Source organism: Lactuca serriola, chromosome 8, assembly GCF_051521515.1.
Source record: "Lactuca serriola cultivar US96UC23 chromosome 8, Lser_US96UC23_V15, whole genome shotgun sequence".
Classification (NCBI taxonomy): domain Eukaryota; kingdom Viridiplantae; phylum Streptophyta; class Magnoliopsida; order Asterales; family Asteraceae; genus Lactuca; species Lactuca serriola.
In genome coordinates this window covers 50,378,664-50,396,133 of record NC_136415.1, presented here as the reverse complement: position 1 = coordinate 50,396,133, position 17,470 = coordinate 50,378,664, and the positions used below count along the sequence as shown (strand labels likewise).

Genomic DNA, 17,470 nt, shown 5'->3' with positions numbered 1-17,470 from the left:
CTGAGGGACAACTGGCCCAATCAGCTTCCAAGTAAACCAAGCGATCGACGGTTGGAAAACAAATGTGAAGACCATGTGTAAGATTACCCTTAAGGTACCCTAAAATACACTTGAGAGACAGAAAATGTAGAGCACTCCGGTCATGCATGAAGAGACGGGCTTGTTGTACGTCATAAGCAACATCAAGACAAGTAAACGTCACATATTGAAGGGCTCCTACAAGGCTTCGGTATAATGTCACATCAAAAAATAGATCTCCATCAGTGGAGAGCTTAGATTTTAGTGTCATCTAGAGCTATAGGGATTACACATGGTCACATCAACATGTGTAAGAATCTCCCGAGCAAAAAAGTTTTGGGATAAAAAGAGATTTGGGGCACTGCGAGAGGAAATAATGCCAAACAAAAGGGACCAATAGCCAAGATCAGACATTGGAAATTCAAATGATAGTTGAGAGATGACTTTGGAGATGAGAGAATGAGATGAAGGGGTAAGAATAATATCTTTTACATAAAAAATGAGGTAGATGTGTAACACCCTGTTTATTTATTAGATAAATAAATAAATTAATAATGAAATGGTAGCCCTAAAATAAATGATTATATATCAAAGGATGGTCTTGAGGAGTTAAAAGTTATAATTATAGAAGTTGGGGGATGAATTGTAATTCACGGATTAGTTTGTAAAGAATGTTGGAAGTTGAGAGCGATTTGGTAATTCTGGGTTTAATTTGAAATAAAATCATGAAGGAAGGGGTTAAAGTGTAAGTATTGGATTCAATTTAAGAATAAATTATGGAAGAGGGGTTGTTTAGTAATTTTGGGATTTATTTTGTAAGGAATTATGGAAGGGAGGGCTAAAGGGTAACTTTTGGATTTAAATTGAAAAAGACATGGTAAGGAGGGACTAGAGGTGACAAATTTGTAGAAAGTTTGGATGGGATACGGGACTTTAAACCGCGTGCGTTCTTTCCCTCCCATGTTTGGATGAACAAACCCTAACCCTATCTAGAATTCTCTACAGCCGCCACCTTACTCCTCACCTTCAACCGCCGCCATGAGAGATCTTCGAACCACCGTTGAAGCCAGTCATCGGAGTCCATCCTCCCCCACGTCGGAGCGAGAGCACGTCCCTCGGAGGATTGATTGTTGCTGTGAGACGCCGGACCTCAGTCGCCATCTCCCTCATCTTCTTGTTCGTTTTCCGATCAGGCGAGTGCGCCAGCGACCACCTCGCCACCAGAATGCTGTCACCGGCCGGAGACGCCATGGGCCACTCGGGAGCCACTGAGATCGAAATTATAGCCGGTTCGTTAGGCTTGGGTTAGTCGCCTTCTCATTTTCTTCCTTTCTTCTTGTTGTTCGTTGTTGCCATTATCGGGTTTGATTGCTACTGCCTTGTGTCGTTGTTGTTGAAGCCGAAGCCATCATCTGTCGCCGCTCAAATTGGTCGCTAAGGGTGCTGCCGACCCCTAGGACCGTCAAACTGCCCTTCACCGCCGCTTGGTGTTCGTGTGGATGCGTATTTTCTCGGGGTCCGGTCTCTAGTTTGGAGTTTGTGCGTGTGTTTGGGTGTTTTGCCAGAGTTCATGGAAGAGCCACTGCCACTACCATGAGGTGGTGGCTGCCACCATGGGTGGGTGTATTTTCTTTAGTGTGTGTGTGTGTGATTTCGGATCTTGAGCTGTAATTTGTAACATGAATGGTATTTGAGTTGGAAAACCCTAATGCCAGTAAATCTTAATTTGGGGAATTAATCGGGACACACGAGAATTATTTAATAACTTGAGATATTAAATAATAATCATTGGTAAAGATTAATCTAAGCGATATTGGACTTAATGGATTAAGTCCTTGATGGGTTAAGTAGGAAACTTAACCCTAATCATCATTTTATGTGAAACCCTAATTTCACTTGGGTTTATTGCTGGACCATCCAAAGTCAAGCCAATGGATTAGAATAATTTAATGGGCCTAGGGTAAGGCCCACGTAAGGGGCTTGGGCCCAATTTGGAAAATTGGGCCATAGGTGGGCCATAGTTTAGGCCTTAATGATTATATGATGTTGGGCCTTAGAATGAGACCATGTTTAGGCCTAGGCCCAATTTGGGAATTTGGGCCATGTGTTGGGCTTTGATTCCTAATTGACTTTGGGCCTATGGATTGGGCCTTGGGCTTGAATAAGCCAAGTTAGGGGCAATGTAGTAATTACCCAAATAATATACTTATGGTTATGTATTGGGACCCAATTATTAATTGGGTGTTATTTTGGTGTTGACAGTTCGGGAATCTGTCAGCCAGCAGCTGGGGTTGAGTCTGCGGGACTTCAGCAGAGTGGGATTGTGTCTACGGGACTTTAGCAGTGTGATGTGAGTTACCTTCCAGTAGCAGTGGGTCTACGGCCACAATGCCGACCCACCAGTAGGAGTTGTATGTTAGATGATTGTCTTTGTGATATCATCTAGGTTTGCTACTACCTGATATGTTATATGCTGGCATGATATGTTATATATGATAGTGGTAGTAGGAGGGGAATAGTCCCCAAGTTCGGTTGTTAGGACCGAAGGGTAGTTCGGACACCCCAGGTATGTCTGATAGTATGTTTGTATTATGATATATGTGATAGTAGCTGAGTGTGGGCGAGGCCCGTATCTCCATGAGTGTGGGCGAGGCCCGTATCTCCTAGCTGTTCATTATATGATTGTATATACTGGTATGTTATGGTTTAGTAGCTGAGTGTGGGCGAGGCCTGTATCTCAGAGATAGTGGAGTGTGGGCGAGGCCTGTATCTCCCAGCTAGCGGAGTGTGGGCGAGGCCTGTATCTCCTAGTTGTTCATTATATGACTGTATGGTATGTGGTATGATGGGGGAACTCACTAAGCTTTGTGCTTACGGTTTTCAGTTTTGGTTTCAGGTACTTCGTTTTCAAAGGAAAGGAGCCGGCTCGATCGCAGCGCATCACACTATGTTTTCCCCACATGAGATCCTTGGGGATTACACTCTGATATGGTTTTATGATACTATGTTTTTGATTACTGTCACTTGGGTTTTGACATGAGACTTTATTATGAATGTTTTTATACTGATGGTTTTATGTAATAACATAAATAAAAACGAAATTTTTGGTCTTGAAATTTGGGATGTTACAAGATGGTATTAGAACTGTGATGAAAATGTAATATAGAGCTGTCATATTTGCTGTTGAGAAGGCATAAAGATAAGAGATAGACCGCAAAGCATTGGTACCACACTTAAGGAGTTGGTTGAGAACGTAAAGAGCCTTTTTCATACAACAAACATGATCTAAAAACCAAGATTCGATATATCTAGGTGGTTGACGCATATAAACAGTTTCAATAAGATCAATGTGAAGAAATGAGTTTTTAACATCAAGTTGATGAATATGTCAGTTTCCGGAAATAGAGATATTGAGCACATTGTGAATGAGTTTTGGATTTCATTGTTGCAAACATGTTACGAGTCAAAGACCTCAAAACCACCTCATATTTCTCTTCTTGATTGGATGTCATTTATTGATATGATGATCGCTTAGTTGCCCATTAGGATCAATTCCAGACAACTATGTCATTGAAACATAGTTTCACTCGTTTGCTAAGCAGACGTCACAATAAAAAATCAAATAGTAGTCATGGGTCGTGATCTGAAATAACATTTCTCGTTGTAGCATAACAGTTCTAACATACACTCAAATTACATCAGTTACAGTAATAAGATACTAATTACAAAGTCAAAAAAACGACTTAAATTTTGGAACTTGAAAGTTTAAAAAACTTTATCAGAAATTTGAATTTCCAAAGTAAAAAAACTCTCAAATTGAAACTTGAAAGACAATATTACACAACAAACAAAAAAAGAAATTTGTGACTGACACTAAAATTTCAAAATCCAAATAACTCTCAAACACTCAAATTATTACTCAGACAAAGTAAGAAATCTTAACGGATGTTCCATAAGTGAAAAATATATCGTTCTTGCGGACAACGTGTCGCGTGTCTTCGACATACAATTTCCTCGTGGTCGATTATGTAAACTGATGTAATTAATTCTACACCGACATATTATATAAATTGTTATATGACTTTATAACCAGTTTTGAAATTTAAAATGTGTATTTGAAATCACATAAGAGACACCGTTAAATAGACTCAAAAATAGTGTTTTGATTTTTTTTTGCCAATGTTTAAAATTTTGGATTAGATTCGTGAGAAAAAACATTTTACAAATCATTATACATTTTGAAAGTTCAGAAAATGCAATAATTGGTCAAATTTTATTCAGAAGATACAGTGCAAAAAAAATTAACGAATTTTAAAAATTTTAAAAAACATTTTTTTTTCCGAACCGCTTTAAGTAAGAATATCTCTGAAAATCTTGGGTTTATCAAAAATTTCATATTTCTGATGAAGGTAATTATTTTGGGTTTTCTTAAAAAATTTGTGGTTATATTGTGGTATTGGATTATAAAAGGTGAATATCCCAAAATAATGAAATATAGACATACATAAATGTTAATTTAAAAAAAAAATCGTAAATCAAATAAGATGAAAAAAAAGAAAAATAAAGATAAAAAAACAATCAACAAAAAAGGGTAAGGCAGCTCATGAGAAGCACGTGAAAAGAGGTTTTCCTGCAAGCCCGTGAAGTTCTTATCACGGTGGCCGCCGCCGGCGTTTACCCAATTCAGAGATCCAGCTTTACCTCGTAAGACTTGTATTCCCCCCTTAATTATTTGATAGATCTACCTGTTTTACTCTAATCAATCGTTAACCCATCTACTTTCCCTAAATTGATTGAAATTCTCCAAACCTATATCAACAATAGGGAGAATGAAATCGAGTAAAGGTCATCAGGAGGAGGAGGAAGACGATTATGAAGAATTCGGCGTCAAGAAAGATAACACCCCGTCTTTCAATACCAGCAAAGGTCTGTTATCCCCTTTAAAATTAAGAACACCTGATCGATTTTTGAGCAATTGTATATCAAAACAATTTTGGGTTTCTAAATTCCCGAACTTTATTCAATTGTGTTGATTATTCAATCCCCAAAAGGGAAAAACAATCATGTAATCGGTTTCTTATGAAGCGATTTTGTATATATTAACTGAATTGGGATTAAAACAGATGGGAAGAGCAGTGATAAAGCTAATGCTACTAGGTCGAAGCATTCAGTTACAGAGCAGCGTCGAAGAAGTAAAATCAATGAAAGGCATGTCTTTGATCACAATCACCATTAATCTTTTATCTAATTTGTCTGGAATTTGTCAGTTTTGGTAAAAATCTTGTTATCCTTTATGAGTTTTAGATTCTATCATGTTTTCTTTGTAGTTAACGTAATTACATTTACAAAATAGTTGTGGGAATGATGAACTGAAATCTATGGAAATTTATCAACTAAGATCAAACAGAATTGAGATGATAATGTAACATATCAATCTAACAAAACATAATGAATTAGCTTTCATTTCTTGTTGATTAGATTCCAGATATTGAGGGATTTGATACCCAATAGTGATCAAAAGAGAGATACAGCATCATTTCTACTTGAGGTAAATCAACTAAATGTAAAACATATTTATATATTATGTATTTATGTTATCTATTATCTAATGATTATCGTTTCTTTGTAGGTAATAGAATATGTTCAATATTTACAAGAAAGGGTACAAAAATATGAAGGATCATATCAAGGTTGGAGCACAGAGCCCACAAAATTAATGCCATGGGTAATTAAACATTTATCATCTCATTTTTCTAAATATATTTTCAAAATAACCGAATTTATTTTTCATATCTTTTGTTCCCCATAGAGAAATAGTCACTGGCGTGTCCCAAATTTCGGTCAACCCCCCGTGATAAAAACCGATTCTGGTCAACCACCATCTTTTCCCGTTCGATTCGATGAAAATGTCCAAATTGCCCCTCCCATCAACACAACCTCACAAAATCAAAACCCTGCCCGAACTGACCCTAGTGACATGAACTGTAATATGATCGATTCACAACCTGAATTATCAAACAAGACAACACTCATGCCCATCCCGGTGCTGCCCGGACAATCTGCCCCGGTTGTTGATGGTGGATTTTCCCATCCTGCCCTTCACGGGTCAAGTGATTGCCCGGGCTCGGCTGCCCGAGATGGAAGTCAGCAAGATGAGTTGATGGTTGAAGGAGGGACAATTAGTATTTCAAGTGTTTATTCTCAAGGGTAAGTGTAAAAACTAAAAAGCAACTTTTTATTCGTAAACCATTTTTTAAAATTTAAATATAAATATTTTTTGTTGTTTTTTTTTTAGGTTATTAAATTCGCTTACAGATGCGTTACAAAACTCGGGTGTGGATTTGACTCAAGCTACCATTTCAGTACAAGTTGATCTTGGGAAACGTGCAAACAGAGGACTCATATCCACTACTAAGGTACAAATATTTTACTTTTTCTTTTCTTATTAAGATTTAAGACATTATAGTTTGAAAAGTATAATTGAAAATTGAAAATGAAATTAGAATGGTATTTTATTTTCAGGAACATGAGAACGCTCAACAACCGGTGGGTAGGTTTCAAGAATTTAGCAATGGAGAAAACTCTGATCAATCTCAACCTCCAAAAAGACTCAAGACATGAAATTGGTGATAAATTTATGTTTTGGGAGGGGGGGTAAATGGGTCAATTTGTACATGATGTGTGGTTTTGGCAACCCGAGAAATCTGTTGTTATGTTGTAGAAAGAGCTGCTGCATGTGGATGATGAGTTGAGTGTTGCCTTTGGTTTTTTTTTTTTTTTAATTTTATTTGGTTTTTCAAGAAAAATAAACAAAAACTTACTATTATTTTAAGAGTTTAGAGGACTGGGATTTGTTTTTACTTATTATTGTTCTTGAACATGAGATGGGACCCACATGGAAATGGAAATGAAAAATTGGAAATGATAGAGATATAAAATTAATTTGTCCTTTTTGTGTTTGTGGTGTAATGTAGCTTATATTGTTGTATAATTAGGACGAAAGGTAGTAAATTAAGATAAGATTATGGAGGGCTTATGTTAGTTATATTCGTAGTCTGTTTCAACCCGTGGGTGACCATTTGTTTTAGTTTTTAGATGTTAAATGAATTTGGTGTGAGAGCATGTTTGGCAAAATAGCTCATCGCTTGTTGCAAGAAGTAATTCTGTAACTTTTTATTGTACACAAGTTTTTGGTATAAAATTACATAAAAGCTAAAATCTTCTAAAATGTCTTAAAAGCTTAAAAAAAACTTTGTTTTAAAATAAAATATTTAAATTCATACTCACAGACAAAGGTTTTTTACTTCAGTTTGATTTAAAAAAAAAAAAAAAAAAGCTCGTTGCCAAATTCCCGAAACACATCCAAACTTTAACAGTTATTATGTTATAAAACGATTAAATAAATAATGATAGGACGCAATAACACAAAGGGGTGGTGGCGCAGTTGGCTAGCGCGTAGGTCTCATAGCTATCTGAGTTATCCTGAGGTCGAGAGTTCGAGCCTCTCTCACCCCAAAAAACTTTTTCCCCTTTTATTAAATTGCTTCTCAAATCTGACTTTTGAATCTGTTTTATTTAAATATCGATATAAAAGTTTATGTCCAAAAATCTTTTTTCCTTTCTTTTGTTAAATTGCGTTTTCAAATCTGACTTTTGAATCGATATAAAAGTTTATGTTTAAATAAGCTCAAATAACATTTTTATTTTTTTCACGTGAATATACTTTCATCTTATTAAAAGCTTCTCCAACAACAAATACTAAAATGATGATAATTTAACATCATTTAGTGATTTCATTCCAACCAACCACTAAAATAGTATTGTTTTTTTTTAAAAAAAAGTTTTACATTTGGTGTTAACACAAAAATAATATGACTTTTGAAGGTTGATTGGAGTAAAACTGACCTCTAAAATGTTTTAGAGGTCTATTAGAATTGGCCTAATATTGCAATTTCAGACAACACGAATAGTAAAAATGTTTCACATTCTCCGACAAATGATGTATTTGATATATAATTATATGATAAAATAACTCTTGTAATTATTTTTTTTTCTATGGAAACACAATCAAATAAACTAATGTCTCTCTTTCGTTTTCTGTAAACCCTAAAAACAACAATGTGAGTTCCTCATCACAAATCCAGTCAACCAAGGATAACCATGATTTCGTATGTTCAGCAAAAATAATTGATAGCTGCAAGTTGAAGTTTTTATTTTTAAGTGTAAAAATAGTTGTAAGCTTTAAATTTTGTAAAATTACATAGAAAGACATTTAAATACAAGCTCAAAATTGAAATGTTAAAAAAAAAAAAAAAAGAACTACTTCAAATAGATTGGGAAGAAAGGTCCTTTTATTTTGGAAAAAGTTATATTTTAGTCCCAAAAAAAAATTAAACAGAAAAGTCACAATTATTTGATTTTACACAATAATATGACATTTTTTGTTAAAAGAAAAAAAAAATTGTTAATTAGAACAAAAATGAAATAATCCGAAGGAAACTTTATGTTCAATTTTCTTGGGGGACTTAACGGTAACTTTTCCGAAAATATTAGGACTTTTTCTGACAATTTCTCAAAAATTAGGCATAAACAAAACACTGGAAACACTAAAAAGATTGGACTATATATTTTCTATATGGAACTGAATCCAACTTAAACAATGATTTACTACATAATTGCATAAAAGAAAAACATCATCACAAAATAAACAAATCATGTTTCATCAATCTTCTTACAAATCAATCCTTCTTTCACTTATTTTCCATCTTCAATCTCCTGCAAATAATACATATAGAAACATATAACATAACCCAATTTTTATGATAAACACAAATTCCAAATTAAGTAACAAAACAAAGTTTATACTTACAGAATTCTCAATCTTATCAAAATCATCATCTTCATCATCATCACCACCATCAAAAGCATCATTATTTTCAGCATCACTGTCATCAAAATCTCCCAAAAGATATGAATCCAAATCCTGTTCTGATGAAGAACTCTTACTTTTCAGCTGTGCTTCCACCTCTTCTGTTTGATCTTTTTCTTTTTGTGGTGTTTCTTTTAATCTGTTCTCTTCTATAAACTTTCTTTCATACCTATATATAACATCAAAGATATATCATTTAATATAACATTAAAGATATACATAATGGAAATTCCAAGATAAAAGCAGTCACATACGGGGATACATGAGTGCTCACAAGGGTAAAATATATCCTCCAAAATCTTCCATCTTTCATGTGTCTTGGGCATAAATCATATCTCAACCTTGAAACTTCCTGTTTTGAATCATCATGTTCAAAATTTCCATTTGTGTTTTTGTTTATGTAAGAAATGTGTGGATACCTTTACTGTTGTGAGGACAAGATTTGCATGTTTTTGCTGCCATTCTGAAAGATCTTGCCTTACATTGGAAACAGTAGCAACATCAGACACCAAATCATCTGAGATCCAATAGAAACAACAAACAAGTTTAGTTGCCTTATTGTGATTAGTGAATTCAGATAGATAATCATGCCTTATAATCATAATCATACATCATTTCATCCAATTTAATCAAATTGCCTTACATAGATCATTAATAACACTATAACAGTAACGATCGGGGTGATTTGATTAGAGTCATGTGAGAATATGTGATTGATAGTTATGTAGTTAGTGTGAGGAACTTCAGTGATTGATAGTTACTTGAAGAATGCTCAACATAAATTTCGAATCAACGAACTTGACATTCATAGTCAAATGTAAGTTAACGTGTTGGACTTAGTTGAGCAATCAACATAATCGATAGATAACAGTAACAGAGCATGAATAACCACTATTTACATAGAGATTACTAGAAAAATCAACGAAACAAGTGAGGAAACCTGGAAAGGGGAAACTCTGGAATGTCGATAACGTGAGTCCTTTGACGAAGTCTCGGAGATCCTGAGTGATCCCGAACGTTTCAAGCTCCAACTCCGACGGAATGTCAGAAGAAGATGATGATGAGGTAATCGAGAGAGATGGGATTTGATCGGCAAGTGAGAGGAGGAGGGCGGTTTTCTTAGATGCCTCGGCGGCAATGTCTTTAGAGCGCTTGGCGGTTTCAGATACGATGTCGGCAATTCTGACCGGAGAAGAAGTTAGGGTTTGAGATCTCCTTGTTGCTTCTTCAGCTAATGATTTAGCTTTTTGCCAAAAATTCTCCATTGTTGAAGTCATCCTTTTGGTTGCTAGTGTGATTTCACTGGTAAAACTGCGAGTGTAGGCGGAATGGCGTCTGGTGAGGTAAGATAAAGTTACCGACGGTGACAGAGTAGCTCATGCGAACGGACGTATGGTAACCGTCTGTTATTGCTTCCCTAATATGACCGCACTTAAAGGTTCAATAAAGGTACAATAGTTGGGGTGGCAATGGAAGCAACAAATAAACCAAATACTGAAATACTACATTTTATTATCATTTTTTATTTATATTAAAACTTTTAAAATATATTTTCTAGGATTCATTTTATTATATTTTAATGGGATTCTTGAAGATCTTATAGGAAAAGATATTCTCGAGAACTTTCAGATAGTATCTAAATATGTTATGGAAAATTTTACTTAGAGAGACGGGATATATGACAAATGAAAGAGAGAAAGACAATGTATATACCTGTCTTTTAATTTAGTATAAAATTTATTATTTTATAGTCGATTATTTTTAGAAATTTATTTTTGTTGATATTTTAACTTTATAATTTTATTTATAAATAACATACAAGATTTGGTAAAATTTAATAAAAGAACAAGACGTAAGCCCTCTTTGATATGTGTCTGACCAAGTCACGTCAGACACTTTTGGCTGATTCTGTGAGCTGATAGTATTTGATATGCAAAATTTATGCGGAAGTTGGAACATAGCTAACAAAGAAAGGAAACAAGACTTTCAAATATACTCTTGCCATTGGAGCCCTTGGATAAAAATTCGTTTGTATAGGGAGGTTATAAAAATCGGGTTTGGGTCTTCCTTATACAAACAATGGTGTTTAGCAACAAGTTAGAGGGTTTTTTATGTTTTAATCCCTACAATAATATTATGCTGGAAATTTTTATATACATTATTATTATTATTATTATTATTATCAATCACTATATAGAACATCAGGGTAAAATGATCATTACATCAGTCAGTACATTCAGTTAGATGTACAATCAAACAATAAGATTTTTTACTCAGTTAGAATTTATTATTTAGACAGATCTTTTTCAGTCATTACTTTTTTAATCAGAAATTATCAAACAGGGCCTACATACAAAATATATCTTAAATAAATGAAATGAAAGGGAAAATATATCTTAAATAAATGAAATGAAAGGGAGCAATTGTGGTGCCGTAGCATTGTCATGTTACTTTGCAAACTAAAATGATTAAGCAATTCGTATGTTGAAACAAGACGTCATTTTGTTGAAATGATATAATTTTGCACGAAAAAATTACAATGATGAAATTGGAAGAAACAAATTATACAACCAGCTTACTCGATTTATAGCAATTATCCTATATTTGGAGCTTCTATTAATAATCCAAAAAAGAAAAGATTGAGTAGCAATCTTGTAAAAAAATCTATCATTTTTTAGGTTTTGTTGTTCCGAAGATGAAATATTCTGAAAGGTCCAAATAGCTCAAAAAAACTAGAATAACAACCGCATTAAGACATTTATATTAGTTCAAATTAAAATTGGTCGAACCCGTACACTTAATCCTTTCACACACCACGCCGAATTATGTGAAGAAAAAAAACACATCCCACCAAAAGATACAAGTCCATCAAATAGACTCGGCCAAGTTACAATGAAGTAGAAGATGATCCAAGTTTTCATTGTGTGCGTTGCATAAGGCCGAGTGGTATACATTGCACGAGAGTGTGTGGGGTATACGTGGCAACGGACCACGACCGTGTACACCATCCAGACCGGTCGTGGTTCGTCCATTTCGTGGCACCTCGTCTTCCCGACGACGAATGTAAACGGCCAATCAATTTTTTTTCTTTCTTGACCGTTCAACGGTCAATTTTTCAAAATTTTCATTTTTTTCTTTACAAACTCAATACCTATAAATAAAACCCTCATTTTTCATCAAGTTTTACACCTCATTCTATAAACCAAAAAACACATGGATTTCTTTAAAAATTTTGACTCAGATGATGACGGAAAAATCATTTCGATCTTCGTCTTCCCGACGACGAATGTAAACGGCCAATCAATTTTTTTTCTTTCTTGACCGTTCAACGGTCAATTTTTCAAGTTTTTCATTTTTTTTACAAATTCAATACCTATAAATAAAACCCTCATTTTCATCAAGTTTTACACCTCATTCTATAAACCAAAAAACACATGGATTTCTTTAAAAAATTTGACTCAGATGATGACGGAAAATTCATTTCGATCTTCTTCAACATTGTGCAACACCTTCACGATGAAGAAAGTTCAAATGTTGCTCGAACAATGGTGGTCGTCAATCATGATCGCTAAGCCGCACACGACTTATTGGTACATGATTATTTTTGTCGATCATAGTATTTACAATAATGACTCGTTCGAATGTCGTTTCTGTTTAAATAAGGCAAAGTTGTTCACAAAGAGGCAGGAATCAGCAAGGAAGGATATCGAGAGGGCATTTGGAGTCCTCAAACATACCTGACATGTATTGAAATACGCTACACGACTTTGGGATAGTGATAGAATTAAACGAATGGTCCAAGCATGTATTATAATGCATAATATGATCATTGAAGGTCAAGGTCGAACGATTTGCACGTATGATCTGGACAACATCGTCATCCCGCTTGAAGAGTTCGTACCCGAAACTAATGAATTTTTATCACGAGTTGTTGAAATTCATAACAGCGAAACATGTTTCAATATTCGAAAAGATATCGCGGAACATTTGTATCAACTCAGCATGAACAAAGATTAGTTTTTTCACTTTTGTTTGTTTGTTTGTTTGTTTTATTTTTTTGTTTAATTATAGGTTATTTAAGTAATGTAATGTTTTTTTAATTCTAGTTTAATTAAGTAATGTAGTTTGAAGTTGTATTTTTATTTTTATAATTAATGAAAAACTAGTTAAGAAAAATTCCATGTTTTTTTTTAATTTTCAAAAAAATGTAATTTTATTGTATTTTTGAATTAAAAATGATAAAAAATGATGTGGAGTGGAGTTGTTAGTGGTGGGTATCTCATAGGTTTAGTAGTAGTTAGTGGTTATGATGTGACACCCATCACTATAGTGGTTAGTGGTGGATATAACGGATGATCTGAGAGGCAAAACACAGAATTAACATCAATCCACTTATTCATCAAATTGGTTTTAGTAGGCATGTGATCTAAGATCCTACACCAAACCTAATATTAAGTTTAACGGGAATTCCAACTAACAAGATTACTTCCTATCAACGAAAAAAAAAAACGATTACATGCATTTTTAAAACCGATAAAAAATAAATACTACCTGTAATATTCTTTTATGATTTACGCTCTAGCATATAAAACCATATCGAACTCGTCTTCAGTGAGGTGATCGTAAGATTTTCTCAAAAATTCAATATCCTGACTTTTTTCCTTCACCTCTCAAGCCGGTTGTGTAACATCCCAAAATACGGACCAAAAATTTCATTTTAAATTAAACAAAGATGAAACCATTTGTCTGAAAATCACATAGCAATTATAATATATATATATATATATATATATATATATATATATATATATATCAACCAATGTATCCATAGTCAGAACATGTCATAACAAAATCATATCAGATAGATCTCTGGTGCGGAACATCATGTGTATGATGCGCTGGTACCGCGTCGGCTCCTTTCCCTTCGCGGAAGAAGTACCTGAAACCAAAACTGAAAACCGTAATCACGAAGCTTAGTGAGTTTCCCCATTATACCACATATCATACAATAAACATACTGCCAGGCATATCTAGGAGCCTGACCTACCCTGCTGAGCATATCTGGGTGCTCAACCTACCCTTGTCAGACATACCGAATGCCCGACCTACCCCTTGTCAAGCATATCTGGGTGCTCGACCTACCCTGCCAGACATATTTGGGTGTCCGACCTACCCTGCAGTTTATTTCAACCGGTTACGAGGACTATTTCACCCCCTACTACTACCACATAATAACATAACATTATATATTTTCAGGCATATATGGGTGCCCGACCTACCCTGTCGGTCCTTACAAAGGTCTATCCTACCCCTCCTACCACTATCACATAAAACATAACATACTAGCAAGTAACACATAATAGATAGTGGCATACCAGACAATTATAACAAAGACGATCATCTCTACTATAATCAACTACTGGTGGACCAACATTGGTTCCTTCGACCTATTTCTACTGGAAGGTAACTCACCTCAATGTTGTGAAGTAGTTGAACTGTCCTCGGTGTTGGGATCAACTCCTCTCAAACTCCTACACATAACAATCACCTTTAAATACCCTTCCATACTTATAACCCCTTTAAGGCTCAACTCTGGTCAAAGGTTAAAGTCGAAGGTCAACATTCTGGTCAAAGTTGTGACAACCCGAAATTTCTATCTTGTAAAGCCATCCAATTCAATCAAAAGTCAGACTTGTTTCTGCTATCTTTTAGCTTTGTTAAGGATCTGTTTGAGTGTTCTAAGCCTAGTACATCCAAGGAATGAGTGTTAGGAAGTATCTGCTTGAGTTCACTGTACATCATTCAAGCCATAAACTCCATCACAAGGCGTTTACTGTAACACCCTGATCATCAGGTATTAATATTAACATTTCGGTTTGGGATTTTTGAAAACCTACTCGGCGAGTTGGCCACCCTACTCGTCGAGTAGTAGCGGGTTTGGGGCGCGAGGTTAATGATCTACTCGCCGAGTCCATTATGGTACTCGACGAGTAGATGCTGGCAGATGAAACCCTAGATTCCAGGGCCTTGCACCCTATTTAAAGGGTCATTAGCCTCCCTTGGCCTCCCCTTTAAAGCTCTATACCTCCCTAAAACCCTGATTCGAGTGTGAGTGTACTTCTTGGTGGTTTTAAAGCTTGAAGGAGGGATTTGGTGAAGGAATCACTTGAGGAATCAAGCTAGAAGGAGCAAGGGACTCGTGGGGATTCAAGATCTACTTCTGTGGTGTACTTGCTGAAGGTATTAAGCTGTCTCTTGGCTCATTTCCACCCAAAACCCTCTTGTGGATGGATTCTAAGAAAGGGTTTTTGTGTTTAAGCCAAGATCTGAATTTGTAACTTCAGATCTGAACCCCCTTTTGGCCTTAAGATGCATAAAGTTATCAGTTGAGCTTAGCATGTGCCTTCCCTCAAGTGTATGACTCCATTCCAAGCTTAGACTTGCCATTTTAGGGCCTTAAAGCCTTGCATGCACGTAAAGTTTGCAACTTTACGTGGAAAGCATGCCTCAGGAGCCTAGATCTGTAGTTTGGAAGCATTGCATGGCTCAAAAAGGGTCTGTATGGCTTGAGATCTGTTAGGACTCGGCGAGTCACAGGGGGAGACTCGGCAAGTCATATGAAGGCAGGCATGGACTCGACGAGTTGGACGAACAACTCGGCGAGCCCGATGAATATTGCTATGAACTCGATGAGTTGGATGAACAACTCGGCGAGCCAGATGGAGATTAACTAGAACTCGACGAGTTGAAGGAACAACTCGGCGAGTCGAGTAAGATTTCCCCAATGGTTGGATGTTCGTAGACGTGTCGAGTGGCAAGCAAGGAAACTCGACAAACGACCTTAGATTATTGATCTAGACCACATGAAATCGACGAGTCACCTTAATGACTCGGCGAGTAGATGTTATCTCGGGAAACTCGGCGAGTCACGAGTTGTACTCGGCGAGTTAGGGTCAACAGGGACCGTTGACTTGATCTGGGTTGCGGTTGACCAAGATGGACTTTGGGGAAATGACTGGATATTGTATGACATTTTTAGGCAGTTGCATGGAGCAGCCCGTGGGGTACATTTGGTCGTAAAGTGTCAGTTCAACATTCATGACAGGTGAGTGTCTCACCATACCTATGGGTCTAAGGCACCAAGGCCGGCCCATTATGTGATTATGTTATATGTGTTAGACATTCTGTGTTTTTTTTATGCGATTGCCTGTTTTGTATGAAGACCCCGGGGGAAGCCCGTGGCATTGGATGTAAGACCATGTGGAGTAGCCCATGGCAGTCCTAGGTGAAGACCATGTGGGGTAGCCTATGGCATTGGATGTAAGGCCACGTGGGGGATCCCATGGTAGTCCTAGGTAAAGACCATGTGGGGTAGCCCATGGCAATCTCACAGTTTTCATGTATGCATGGCTTACGTGATATGTGTGTAGCTTTTATAGCTAACAGGATATATGATATGTGGTTTGTGTGTATGTGGTACGCGCTGGGAAACTCACTAAGCATTTCGCTTATAGGTTGTTGATTGTTTCAGGTACTTCAGAGCCTAAGGGCAAAGGCAAGGCGTGATGACGCGGTGTGCACTCTACCTCTCTTTTTGTGTATTGGGACTCTCTGATGTTTCAAAAGTACAATAAATTTGTAATAATTGTGAATTGGAAAACAAATGGTTTGGAAATTTATGGATTTTGGGAATTGTTTGATTAATTAAAAATGAAAAATTTTCTTGGTAAAATTGGGTCGTTGCAAGTTGGTATCAGAGCCTTGGTTTGAGGGATTCGGGCACATTCTCGGGTGTGTCGGGACTCAAACTAAGGAAGTGGTAAAATGTTTTCAAAAGAAACTTAAAAAGGATTTTAAGCCAAAAAGAGGAGAGTGCATCAGTGCAATGCGCGTGATCAGCCGAGCCAAGTAAGTAGTTTCCTAAGTTGAATAGCCATGTTATATGATAGTGAACTTTGTCAATTATATGAAATTGCCAAGTGTATATTTTAAAATTATATACGGTTAGGAGCTTATAGCCCCAGGATGATTGATTTAGTCTATTGGTCCTTTCTGTGTATAATTTGCACGCCTAACAACAACCTGTAGTGATTGGTCTGACTGTTATGAGTAGGACAACCATAGGGTGTCCGGGTTTGATCCATGCGAGGGTTGTGGGTCATGGTTTGTGTGGATAGCTTTGGAAGTACCAGGTAAAGCAGCGGGGTAAGGTACGAATAGGTGTGGAAGGTAGTATTGGGCCCGTACTACTGGAAGCACGGGACCCGTACCCAAACCCATGTTCTACCTGGGAATTCCAAAGGAAAAAGGTGTGGAAGTAACCTCGTTATGGGTAACCTGGTCATTATGTTTTATGAAATGTCAGTCCAGCATGGTGGTTACGCGATTGGGATCAGGATCGGGATCGGGATCCGAGGCTGGGTCAGGCGGCCCTACTGATGGTATCGATAAGAGGTTGCATGAGTTGATTGCGGCTGAGGTTACGAGGGGTATCCTTGATGCTACGCCATTCATCTTTGGGAC

At 36.4% G+C, this 17,470-nt stretch overlaps 2 protein-coding genes and 1 non-coding gene across 3 annotated transcripts; 2 read left to right on the top strand and 1 right to left on the bottom strand.

Annotated features, from left to right (window-relative positions):
• The first annotated feature begins 4,566 nt into the window (after window positions 1–4,566).
• On the top strand, window positions 4,567–6,975 carry BIM2 (BES1-interacting Myc-like protein 2). Its single transcript, XM_079016447.1, has 8 exons — window positions 4,567–4,722; window positions 4,843–4,944; window positions 5,142–5,226; window positions 5,497–5,566; window positions 5,648–5,743; window positions 5,828–6,225; window positions 6,314–6,434; window positions 6,541–6,975. The coding sequence occupies exons 2-8, from the start codon at window positions 4,848–4,850 to the stop codon at window positions 6,637–6,639; spliced, it is 966 nt and encodes a 321-aa protein (XP_078872573.1). The 5' UTR covers window positions 4,567–4,722; window positions 4,843–4,847; the 3' UTR covers window positions 6,640–6,975.
• Window positions 6,976–7,447: 472 nt separating this feature from the next.
• Window positions 7,448–7,533, top strand: TRNAM-CAU (transfer RNA methionine (anticodon CAU)). The gene is given in 2 exon segments: window positions 7,448–7,485; window positions 7,498–7,533. It is a non-coding gene; the product is annotated as a tRNA-Met (tRNA).
• A 1,083-nt stretch (window positions 7,534–8,616) lies between these two features.
• Window positions 8,617–10,334, bottom strand: LOC145070871 (uncharacterized). The gene is made up of 5 exons (XM_079017830.1): window positions 9,888–10,334; window positions 9,367–9,464; window positions 9,202–9,299; window positions 8,888–9,116; window positions 8,617–8,793 (listed from the first exon to the last, which is right to left on the bottom strand). Exons 1-5 carry the CDS (start codon window positions 10,222–10,224, stop codon window positions 8,773–8,775), a joined length of 783 nt encoding a protein of 260 aa, XP_078873956.1. The 5' UTR covers window positions 10,225–10,334; the 3' UTR covers window positions 8,617–8,772.
• Between the last annotated feature and the right edge of the window lie 7,136 nt (window positions 10,335–17,470).

Bases quoted from the DNA above. Each gene is read 5' to 3' on its own strand.
- LOC145070871 (XM_079017830.1), bottom strand. From the start codon at position 10,224: ATGACTTCAACAATGGAGAATTTTTGGCAAAAAGCTAAATCATTAGCT. The intron at 9,465-9,887 runs GTTTCCTCACTT...ATTGGATCTCAG, and splicing joins CCAGAGTTTCCCCTTTCCAG to ATGATTTGGTGTCTGATGTT. The intron at 9,300-9,366 runs GTATCCACACAT...GATTCAAAACAG, and splicing joins TTGTCCTCACAACAGTAAAG to GAAGTTTCAAGGTTGAGATA.
- BIM2 (XM_079016447.1), top strand. From the start codon at position 4,848: ATGAAATCGAGTAAAGGTCATCAGGAGGAGGAGGAAGACGATTATGAA. The intron at 4,945-5,141 runs GTCTGTTATCCC...GGATTAAAACAG, and splicing joins GTCTTTCAATACCAGCAAAG to ATGGGAAGAGCAGTGATAAA. The intron at 5,567-5,647 runs GTAAATCAACTA...GTTTCTTTGTAG, and splicing joins CAGCATCATTTCTACTTGAG to GTAATAGAATATGTTCAATA.